Source organism: Dendrobium catenatum, unplaced genomic scaffold (genome assembly GCF_001605985.2).
Source record: "Dendrobium catenatum unplaced genomic scaffold, ASM160598v2 fragScaff_scaffold_1378, whole genome shotgun sequence".
NCBI lineage: Eukaryota > Viridiplantae > Streptophyta > Magnoliopsida > Asparagales > Orchidaceae > Dendrobium > Dendrobium catenatum.
This window is the reverse complement of record NW_021319840.1, coordinates 27,233-39,404: the sequence shown is the minus strand read 5'-3', so window position 1 is coordinate 39,404 and position 12,172 is coordinate 27,233. Positions and strand designations below refer to the sequence as shown.

The 12,172-nt window shown below is 32.8% G+C and overlaps 1 protein-coding gene across 2 annotated transcripts; it reads left to right on the top strand.

Moving 5' to 3' along the window:
- The first annotated feature begins 245 nt into the window (after positions 1-245).
- LOC110116627 (phosphoinositide phosphatase SAC2) lies at positions 246-10,095 on the top strand. 2 transcript variants are annotated; one of them, XM_020850287.2, is made up of 16 exons: positions 246-725; positions 1,413-1,617; positions 1,716-1,881; positions 2,544-2,766; positions 3,346-3,422; positions 3,518-3,705; positions 3,793-3,887; positions 4,037-4,170; positions 4,282-4,407; positions 5,919-6,297; positions 6,927-7,048; positions 7,170-7,283; positions 7,849-8,028; positions 8,283-8,438; positions 9,169-9,277; positions 9,580-10,095. In XM_020850287.2, the coding sequence occupies exons 1-16, from the start codon at positions 639-641 to the stop codon at positions 9,694-9,696; spliced, it is 2,478 nt and encodes an 825-aa protein (XP_020705946.1). In that variant the 5' UTR covers positions 246-638; the 3' UTR covers positions 9,697-10,095. The 2 variants fall into 2 exon arrangements, with proteins under 2 accessions (XP_020705946.1, XP_020705945.1); XM_020850286.2 differs by having other exon boundaries at positions 4,276-4,407.
- The last annotated feature ends 2,077 nt before the right edge of the window (positions 10,096-12,172 follow it).

Below are 12,172 nucleotides of genomic sequence, written 5' to 3'. Positions count from 1 at the left end.
TCAAATATAAAAGTGATATATTTGATATTAACATTTTATATGATGATAAAAATATAATATTAAAAATTTAAATATTAGATATATAAATAAAATGCAATAAAATGTTATGTAAGTAAATCCCAAAAGTTTTAATATTGGCCACTAATTTTTATCCGTTTACGGGTTTCCCATTACAAATAGTCAAATAGAGTAAAATATAAGTTCCTGAAATGAAAAGTTAAAAAGAGGGTAAATTTCGCGTTTGTAATCCAAACTCGCAAGTCCGCATCGCGCTCAGGCTTTTTGTGGATCGAGGAGTACGCGGAAGCTGTGGTAATCCTTCGCGCCGCGATCCAGTTGCCTGCTTCCTTCTTCAAACCCTAGCTAGACGGCAATTCGTGCAAACGAATCTTTCGTCTTTTTTATCTCTTTCCTTTTTCGTCGTTGGAAGATTTAGCTAGCCGGATTCGTGTCCGAAACCTTCTTTATTTTCTATCATAGTCAGATCTTCTTTTATCGGTCTTTGCTCTAATTATTAGTTGTAATCGAATGAGGTATAAGTTGTAAAATTGGCACGAGGCCAGGGAAATGTTGTATCTGAAGCAGCCGAACAGGGATCTAGGTTGCCAGCGGCCGGAAAGGTGATTGGTGGCCGCTGGATGCGCCTGATCAGGGATCTGATGGCGGCGGGGGATGGCGCCGGGAGCTTTCACCTGCAGAAGTTTAAGCTTTATGAGACTCGATCGGTGAGTTCAGTTATATTTTTTGTATAATTCGTTTGGTTATGCTTCTGTTTGTTTTATCTTCAGCATATGGTTGATGTACTATGTCCTTTTGTTTGATCGGCGTTCTGTAATTTTTGTTTGTTTGTTTGTTTGCTCGTGCTTATTTTGATTGAATCTGATTTCTAATTAGTGCTTGAATGTCTCTCCTCTTTTTTTTTTTCCTTCGACCCTTTGCTCGCCCGAGTTGCTATAGCTGAAAGATCCTTCCCTCATGAGATACTTTTATCCTGTCATTCGAATGGTTATGATAGGTTTTAATCAAGCCATCGCTCGTCTAGATTTTTTTTTATTATTATAATTATTCTTTTACTTTGCAATCTCTCCTCCTGTGAAATTATAAACGCTTGATGATTGTAGAATTGCTAGCTATTAAGTTTTTATTTATTTATTATAGTCAATCCTCTACCTATTTTTATAATGGATGATCATGTGCTTCTTTTGAAGGATATTGTGTGGTAGCTGCTCAATATTTAGTTTGTTTTGCAGTGTTTCTTCTCTTCAGATGATCCATCAATTAAGTTGCTCTATTTATTTTCACACACTTTATTATATATATCAATAGCTTTACTCCTTAGATCATTTTATTCTTTAAATCTTTGTTTTGCTCTCGCTATAATCCTTTTTTTTTTTTTTTTTTACATGCAACAGAAATTTTACATGATTGGATGGGACAAAACTAGAACAATATGGAAAGTTCTATCAATTGACAGACTAGAGCCTTCTGAGCTGAACATTCGAGAGGATCCTACAGTCTACACTGAAAGCGAGTGTGAAGATTTGTTAAACAGAATACATAATGGAAACAGGTCAAGTGGCGGGCTTAGGTTTGTCACACTGTGTTATGGAATCATTGGTGAGTCTTCCTCAAGTTCTTTTCAATTTCATATATTGTAGTTTTACAATAAATTGCAGTTTGTGTAGCACAACATTAACAAGATGTTACTGTTGTAGGTTTTGTGAAGTTCTTGGGACCCTACTACTTGTTGCTTATTACAAAAAGGCGAAAAATTGGCTCCATATGTGGCCATGCTGTCTTTGCTATCTCTAAGAGCGAAATGATTGCAATTCCAAATTCTACTGTGTGGCCCATTATGCCATTTTCTAAGAATGAGAACAGGTCTTTTGTTAATTTCCCCTGTAAATATATATGGGATGTTTCATGGAGGTCGTATTTGTTTCTACTCAGAATGTCATTTTGTCTAGAAGAGACCAAATATTTGCTATGATGTTCTACATACTTGTATCCTCTTTGAACACATAATTCATTTATGAATATCCAATTATGAAGATTTCCAAAGTTTTGGTTGCCCATTTTTGTTCTTACAGGTGGTGAGGGATGTATGTGTCAATTGATTTGTTCTAAACATTATCTCATTTTAGTTGTTTGTATTTTCTGTGATTTAGATTTTATATGTTTGGTTCACATAAAAAACCTATCATGGCGCTATTTATAAATATTATAGTTCACTACAAGCATTTAGGTGTTTTGACGTCCCCTGAATTAGCTAAGGTTGGTGAGTGAGACGCAATTCCCATTTATGTTAGTACAATGTCATGGCGCCTATGCCATATTGGCTACTTTCATCCAGAGGTATATTCGTATACTTTTTTTTTGGCTTGTTATGCTATGTCGATGAAAAGATGTCCAGGGTTATTCAATTATTTCTTTCACAGGGAATCTTTGAAAATTTCTAACTATATTTTGTAAGCTTTGTCATTTCAACTTCTATGTTATTGTATGGAAATTAATCTGCTCTTAATTTTCCATTGATTTCGTAGATACAAGAAGCTTCTTTGCATGGTGGATCTTACAAGGGACTTCTTCTTTAGTTATTCTTTCAATCTAATGCGTAGTCTTCAGAAGAACTTATGTGATGTTGAGTCTGGACACATTCTGTATGAAACAATGTTCGTGTGGAATGAATTCCTAACACGTGAAATTCGCAATCACCTGAAAAGCACATTATGGACAGTGGCACTAGTGTATGGTTTTTTCAAACAGGTATATTATTGATAACTGTTTTGGGATAGTTTGGACAACTAAGAATTTTTTTTTTTCCCTTAAGTTTACAATTGGCATTTGCATTTTTATTACAGGTTTCATTGAAGTTTTTTGCTTTCAGGTTTCCTTGACGTGAAGTTACTTGAATTTTCGTTGATTTAATCATTAATGTCCTTGTACGAACAGATCTTTATTTTTCTTTCAAGTCAGGCATTTGTTGAGTAAAGCCTGTTTTCTCAAGCTCTAAATATGGTCTGAATTTTTAGGATTGAACTTTTGATATAGGAATATATTAGCTGGCCAAATTTGTAGTATCTATAGTATCTTGAATTTCTTCATATCTAATGGTACAGGTTTGAATGCTCGGACATGCTCATAGACATTTGTGCTTGAAATTTACAACTTGTTTGGAGAGAGCACGCACTGAAGTAGCTGCATTAGATTCTTACCTACAACCAGCCTTATTATTTATATGATTTTGACTGTATTTTGCTTCTTTTTTTTTTAATTATTAGTTTGTTTAATTTGTACCTGTTTTACCAAAATTATGAGCTCTTTCTTAATTACTTTTGTGTCCAGGCTAAACTTTCAGTCTCTGGGAAAGATTTTATTTTCACACTTATTGCTAGGCGCTCACGTCATTATGCTGGCACAAGGTTTTCTGTCTTTAATATAAGTTGAAGTGATTTACAATACAACTATTACTTCATTATTGAACTTTTGAAATACTTAACGCTTTTTCATGAAATAGATACTTAAAGCGCGGTGTCAATGAGAAAGGCAGAGTAGCAAATGAAGTTGAAACTGAACAGATTATATTTGATGCAAATTCTAAAATTGTTCCTGCAAAAATAAGTTCTGTTGTACAGATTAGGGGATCCATACCCCTCTTTTGGTCACAGGATAGTTCGTGGCTAAATATGAAACCGGCTATCATTTGTAAGTCTAAGATTTTCATTTGAATGCTATTATAACCAATCATATTGTTTCCCTATTTTGATTTTGAAGCATGATATCTATTTTCAGTGCACAAAGACCAAAACTATGAAGCAACAAGACTTCATTTTGACAATCTTGTCAGGAGATATGAAAATCCAATTATTATTTTCAACCTTATCAAGGTAGATTTATATAATTTTTCATTGCATTGTAAGTTCATATCGCGTATTGAGTCATATAAAAATCTATTCTAATTGGCAGTTCCACACAAGAACTTTCATGATATTTTCATAGTGCCGTTTTATTAATGCTTAGAGCTACTCCCACACAGACATATGAAAGACGGCCTCGCGAATCTATCCTGCGTACAGAATTTGCTAAAGCCATTGATTTCATAAACAGTGATCTCCCAATAGAAAACCATTTGAGATTCTTACATTGGGATCTTAGTAAACATTCTCGGAGGTATTAAATTTAATCATTTCATTTTTTAAAATTTAACTGTTGACAATTTGATGGAATAGTTATTAGACTCTCACCGTGCATTCAACTTACATTAAATTTGACAAGCTGCAGAGCTAAAAATGTGCTCGAGTTATTGGTCAAACTTGGATCAGATGCCTTGGGTTTGACAGGCTTCTTCTATTGTCAAGTGCCTTCTTCTTTAAGATTGGCCGGTCCTTTAAGCTTGCATTTCCTTGTGTAAGTCTTTTAACAATTGGCGCATAACTTTAACTTATTACTATGCATTTCTAGCTATTTTGTTGTTATTGTTCATTGTGTTTAAATAGACTCTACCTATATATATATATTTGTTATAGACTCTACCTATATTATTCCCTCATCAGTTGCTTGTCTTTGTAGATTTACTTTCGTGTTTGTATACATTAAAACATGATGGATCATTAGGATTACTTCAGATGAATACATTCCTGTGAATGTCACTATATAATCATTTGTCTAACCATATTCTTTACTTTGGCCATTCATTGGTAAATACTTTATGCCTTTACTCTTCCATTGATATCCGTAGAAAATTATTACATGTACTTATTTTTTTCATTCAAGTGTTGTTTTATTTTAGGGTGAATTGTATTCAGGCCCCTCATGTTTGAGCTCAATAATGTGTTGTGGATGATGATGAGGAGTAAACACCACAATGACAAAACAAGCAAGAAAGTAAAAGCAGCGAAAAAGTAAATGACATCGGGATTTAACGTGAAAAAATCCAAAATAGGGAAAAAACTATGGAACTACACCACACCAAGAAATCCACTATGAAAATTGGGAGAAATAAGTACATATCTCTCTTCTCTCTCACTCTCTCCTTGCTTCTCTTTTCACATGCACAGTTTTCAATGTCAACATACTCAAAATACAAGAGAAAACCAAGTAAAATAACTCCAAGGGATACAACCCTTTAGAAAAACGAGAAAGAAAACCGTCCAATTCGTCTCGCAGCGCTGCGGCGCTCAAGTTTCTATCTTGCACTGCTGCAGTGCTGTATCTATATCGTTGCGGCGTTTTGTTCTCTGTTGTTCAACATTGGGGCACTTAGGAACGTAGCGCCGGGGCACTCGGGTACGTAGCGCCAGGGTGTTGTACGGAAAAAAAAAATTCATTTGCAAATCACCCAAACCCAAGCAAGGGGTAAACCTCTTGCACCCCCATTGTACACGACAAGCTTTGAGGTCCAAGACAACAAAATAATCAAATTGATCAGTATTCAGCACAATCAGATTCCACACAATGATTGTGCCCCAATGTTTTTGGTCCATATTACCATCGGAAAACTGTAAATAGATTGAGAAAATGAATAAAACATCTTCATCATTAGATTTTTATATCACCAAGGGTCATTTTAGCTATCGTCTATGCCTACTCATCACTAGTGATTGAGGGCTGATAGCTAGTAATGGCTGGGACAACTAGGTGGCCGTGGCACTAGCATGGAATGGCCAGCAACAACAGTGTGGCCAGTACTAATGTAATGGTAGGTCTAGGTGAGCATCTTAGTCATTTACACATGAATTGCTGATAATGTGGATATCCAATGGAAACCCAACATTAATTTCAACTAAAAAAAACATGCAAACTTGAGTAATCCAATCTTCAATTTGCTATGATGAGAAAGCAAAGATTATTTCCTTGATTTTGCTCTTTGAATTAATCTAATGATGAGGCTATCTCCTTTTACATGTCATATACTGCAGGAATGATGGTAATCACAAGAAAAGCAGTGATGCATTCATCACGGGAGATGGATACCAAAAGGATGATAAGGGAAGCTCTGACGTCTCTTCAAGGGATTCATCTCAAAGCAATGTGGATCAATCTTGTTATTTTTCCAAAATGCCCACGCTTCAAAAGGGTGTTCTCCGTACAAATTGTATTGATTGCTTGGATCGAACAAATGTAGCTCAGTATGCCTATGGCTTAGCTGCCCTAGGTCAGCAACTACATGTCTTGGATTTTATTGATGTTCCAATGATTGACTTGGATTCCTCTTTGTCTGATGATGTGATGGACCTCTACGAGAAAATGGGTGACACTCTTTCTTTACAATATGGTGGTTCTGCTGCTCATAACAAGGTATCTTGACGGACAGAATGCTATTTTCATTTTATAACTTATGTAATACTAATTTCTCTGCTTATATTATTTAACAGTATGGGAATTTACATGCATACCACATTTTTTATGTATTTACATATGTAAAATAAATTATTATATTTATTTATGAATTATGGAACACTCAAATATCTAAATCATTTAACAAATATTGCTAATATTAATTTATCTACATTAAAATGCATCTTTTCACACATATAATTGGATTTGATATAGATATTAAAATGTTATATGAGAAAATATAAAATTTTAGATGTTTAATACACAAGAATTGTGTGATAAGTAAATCTCCCTAACAGTATTTACTTGTTTGAATAATATGTCAAACGCCTCTCAGTGAAACTATGATAAATATTACCTTAGTGGAATGAATATCTGTAAAGATGCAATTCAATCATTTCTGAAATATGAAGTATTTTGTTACTGAAGCTCTCTCATGGTGTTGACTTTATTCGTATGCTTGCTTGTTTTGTTTATCATATTCTATGCCATTTAATTGATTTGATTTTACAGAGTTATATGCTGAAAGATTTAACGACCACTATTTACCTTTTTCATTGAGCATTTCATTGTGTTTTGTGCAATTATAGATATTCTGTGAGAGAAGAGGTCAATGGAAGGCAGCCACCCAGTCCCAAGAATTTTTTAGGACTGTTCAAAGATACTATAGTAATACATACATGGATCCATTGAAACAAGATGCCATAAATGTGTATGTTTCTTTCATTTCCACTACTTTCTTTTTTCAATGTGTGGCATTTAGAAATATTTTGCAAGTCATGGTGTTCCAAGCTTGAATGTATGCAGTGTTCATGCTTTTCTTAAATGAACAGGTTTTTAGGGTACTTCCAACCACAAGAAGGTAAAGCAGCACTTTGGGAGCTTGGCTCTGATCAACATTACAATATTGGGAGGCATGTCCCTCCTTTTACGGATGAGAAAACGAGGTAGTGATAACTGAAGTTGTTTTGCAATATCTAACTATACACTTTTATTTATTTTTATAATCTTTTTCTGTGATGTTTCTCCAAACATATTGAGTGCTTCAAAATGTTAGGCGGACTTGCTTTTTAATTTGTCAGCATATAATGCCTTAGTGGCATTGATGTTTCGTTTGGGGCGGCTTTCTTACTGCTTCTTAAAGCAGTTTTCTAGTTCTAGTACAAAAATTAAAAAAAAAATTGTACTATAAAACTATTTTATGAAGCAGTAAGAAAGCCGTCCCAAATGAAACATCAATGTGGTACCTGAATTAAAACTCTCCTTAATAATACCCTTTGCCTCACTAAATGCTTTGTTATGCTTCTCTTAATCTCATTTTCAGTGGGCTTATTTTTCATGTTTATGGGCGCACACCAAAACAGGCTGTTGGTGTTTTTTTATGTAGCGATCAGCTTCATTTGCCGTGCATTACTACCTTCAATACACGTGGATCTTTGAGAAAATGAATATCTATTTTTTTGTCTTTTTCTATATTTAGAATAACCAGCTATATAATTTGTTTTTTAATAGATCATTTATCAAAAGATCCCTTTCCGAGGGAAATATTTTATGTGAGAGCGACACGCCTGGTTCCAGCTCTAACGTGGGAGAGGGAACTCCTCAAAACATGCATACCTCGGTAGATACCAAGGGTCTTTCTGAGTCGACGCCTGAGATTCCAACTTGTGAAAGTGATGTATCCTATTCTAGGTAAGGGTTCTACCCACTGAAGGAAAGCCTGCATTTTTTTTTTAATTTTTTAATTTTTTGGATAATCTTGTTAGTGGACATGTAACTTTGGTCAATTTTCTCATTGTATAATTATATATAGTTTTAAAGCCTCCATATATATATATATATATATATCAAACATTTTATTTCTCTGTAATTCATGTTTTCTGAAAAATTAAGCTGGTCTCTCATTCCATAATTAACCTAACCATTCATTTCTTCTTTTTTGGTAGGTACATTCCCGTGAGCACTCGTAGGATACAATTTGTGGATAGTGAGCATGGTTACTTCCATCAACTTAAATTCGATGAGTCAAGCTTCTCGAATTTTCTAGACCTTGACCACATTTCTTCTTCAGGGAATTCATGTGAAGAGGAATATTATGAAAGGTGATAATCTACTGTTTTGGTTTGCTTTTTTAGCACTCTCAGAATTTGAAGTTTAAATATTTACAATTCTGTCCTTGCTGATTTTGCTTTAGTTAACAAATTACAGGGAGATAGAGGAGGGAAAGGGGTGGGGTGGGGGGTAATAAATGGTTGAATAAGACAAAAAAAAGTACTGTGGTTGAGATCCTTTAATTCCGTTAGGATTGAATCTGAAGAATAATTTGATCAACATTTTAGCCAATAAAGAATTTTGAGCTATAGTTAAACTTTTTTATGATAGTATGGTTTAGGGATTAATTATGGTTGCAATTTTTTTTATTGAATTGTGACTATGTTTGGCACAATATTTTGAAGATTATGATGAATAAAATTGTAGGACTTAAGACTAAACGTGATTAGAAATTATTTTGGTGGCCGTTTAGTTAGGAGTGATTTAGTCTCAGAGGCACTAAGCAGACTTTCTTAAAAGCAGTGGCTAAAAATCACATTGTCGCACTTTAATCAAAAGAAAAGTGTCGCTATTTGTTGAACTTTAGCTATCTCGTCAAATTTAGAAAGTGGATTTTGAAACTTATAGTAGCTGGGACAGTTGCTTAAAATTTTACCAGTCAGTTTCTCAAAATAGAGACTCCCGAAACTATAGAGCAGAAAGTGGTGGGGGTAATTCTGATTAAAATGAAATACATAAGAACTAATTATTGACTTCTTTCATCTGATTTTGTTCCTGCAGGTCATCACTAATTAATTCTCCTGTTGAGAAGCTTTCCACTGAAAATGTCATCATTAATTTAAATACTGAAGCAACTTCAAACTTAAGTTGGGACGGTTCTAGAAACAAGGTTTGTCTTCTACATTTCTCTTTCTTCTGTAGAAATTCCCTTCCATTATAATCTAATAATATGCTGTATATTTTTTATACTCTAATTATTGATTTTAATAGAGTAAGATTAATGCTTAATCATAATTAGGCTCATCAAAATTTCTTGTTTTACTAATTTTACCTTCTATTTTTATAGTATTTTTTTTGGATATTTACATTGTTGCCAAACCATTACTGAATTGACTGTTCTTGTTTGATTGGAGCATCCTGCGATAACCTTTTAATTGCTGTACATTCCATTGCTATTGTGTATTTCCACAGACTGGAACAGTTAGAGAAGTAGAGCCCTCGAGGGTCGGTGACCAGAATTTTGATATTGGTGAATTTTCTGAGAGATTTCTTCGTTGGGTTGACAATGGAGGAGCTCTTTGCTATTGATCTTTAATTTGCCTCTGATTATAATTATACCATACACTTTGCAGTAGTTATTAGCTTCATGGAGGCGGCCTCAGAAAGAAACACATCAACCTAACATTTAAGGAGCTACTGAAAATGCAAGAAATTAACAGTGAGAGCAACGCAAGGACCTCTCTACCTTTCCCCCTAAGTTTAAATTTCATATATATATTTTTTTCTTAGTTTCAATGTCCATGCAATAGATGCCATTCTTTCCATATTTAGCTGTCATAATAAGAGATTTACCATATTTCTCATAGTGTATATAAATATATTAACTTCTTTCAATATTTTTTGTAAAATCAGCATAAATCTATTCATTTCTTCATCCATTTTTGATCCATTGACCTTGGCATCTGCAAGTAAGAGCATTTTTATCTCCTGGTACTAAATTTCAATTCTATCTTCTTGTTTGATTGGAGTTATTTTAATTTCGTCTGCTTTAGTTTTCCTCTATATCATTTTATCAGTCACTTTGATGAAGTTTCTTACTACCTTCCAGTTTTATGAAAGTCATTACCACATGGCATTCTTTATTCAGTATCAGTCATTGATGTTACTGTTATGGGTGGGGATGGCTGCAACATTATATAAAAGTGATTATGAAACTGTGATGGGAAAATTTGTTTTTTGAAAAGTTGTTTTGGGTACAATACTTTTTGGAAAGTTGAATAGCATATTTCTTAGAGTTACCACACATTATTAGTTTTTGTTGCAAAAATCAGTTTTCTATCATAAAAAATTCTGCGGTTTTAAAATAAAGTTGTCAGAAAGCTGTCCCAAACAAGCTTTTAGTAAACGTTAGGAAATCAATGGTGTGAAACATTGCAATTCTGCCAAACTTAGGAATTGACTTAAATTTTTTTTATTAGTTAGCAAACTATAGATCTAGAACCAAGCTGACTAGTTCAATGAAATCAAGGGTAGTTCCCTTGACTTGGTTTTTTATGCTTATCTAGATGGTCAAAATATTATTCTTTATATTAAAGTAGTTGTCAATTTTATTGTAAACAGTTGGCAGAGTTTTTAGTCCATAAAATTGTTACATTATATATATATATATATATATATAACAATTTTATAATGTAACAATTTATTGTAATGCTTTTAGTTCATTTTGAGCAAGTTATTCATTGTAGCAAAAATAGGATTGATTCATGTTGTTAATTTTACCAAATTTAGAAACTGATGATAATGTTTAGTTCCAATTACTATAATCAATATATATATTTTTAATGTAATCATATATAGTTTTAGGTTTTAATGTTTGTTAAGGTTTTATGGATTTGATGAGCTTTGGATAGGAGAAAAAAACTTAATATGTTGACTAATGCATCATAAATAAAAATAATAAGATAATGTGATAAATTTATTATGGGTTTGTTTGATTGTTTGAAAAATGAATGTAATGTAAAAAGAATACTTTGAAGCTGTTTGTATAAATGTAGGATTTTTTTTTTTTTTTGGGTTTGAAGAAAAGTGTGCTATGTAAATTGTAAGAATGTTGTGATCGGGGTGGTCGGTGTTTGATGGTGGGAGTTAGGGTTTAGGGTTTATTTTGCATTCATTTTTCTTCCAATGAAACAATCTTTAATGTAGAAAGAATAATTTAGAAGAAAAGATAGATTTAAAATAAAAAATATATAAAAGATCTTCAAAATGATTTATAAAGAATAGATTTAATTGAGCTTTTAATTTTAATCAAGCATTTGCCTCACCACGTGGGGTTAGCTATATGAATTCTTTTTCTTCGTTGTGTCATGTTAAAAGTTAAATTCTAGTTTAAATTTAATAAAGAATGATCATTTCTAATATTTTATAATCAAGTCTTTTTAAGACTATCTCTAACTTCTTGAAAAAAGTCAAATCTAATCCATCTACTTTCCTAATTGGGTTATTAGAAAGGTCATTGTTTTATGTGATCAAATCATCTAAAACGACTCTCTCTAATCTAATCTTCCATTGGAGCTATTCAAACTTCTTCACGTATATGTTCATTTCGTATTCTGTCTCTAAGCGTAAATTCACACATCGATGGAAACATCCTCATTTTTGCAACACTTATCTTAATATTATGATATTTCTTTTAGATTAAAAAAACCAAAAATTAAATTTGTATTCCAATAAATTTATAATCGAAATGGGATGAATTCAAGGATTTCAAAGTCATGCATATAACCATGCATAAGATAGAGGAGGATGGCTTTTGTATTGCTTCTTAAAGCAGTTTTTTAGTAAAAAAAAGTAAATGAAGCCTAAGTAGGACATTAAAATATTTATGAATGATTTAAAAAAAAAAAAGAATTTTAGCACTATTTTTAATTTGTCTTGAGCATAAGGCTCTGGTTTAAAAAAATGTTAAAAAAAAAAAGTTTTAAATTGAGAGAAATGTTAATTCATGATTATGGAAACCATTATTTTGGGTGCAAGATTATGAGAGAAGAGAGAGAGAGATGAG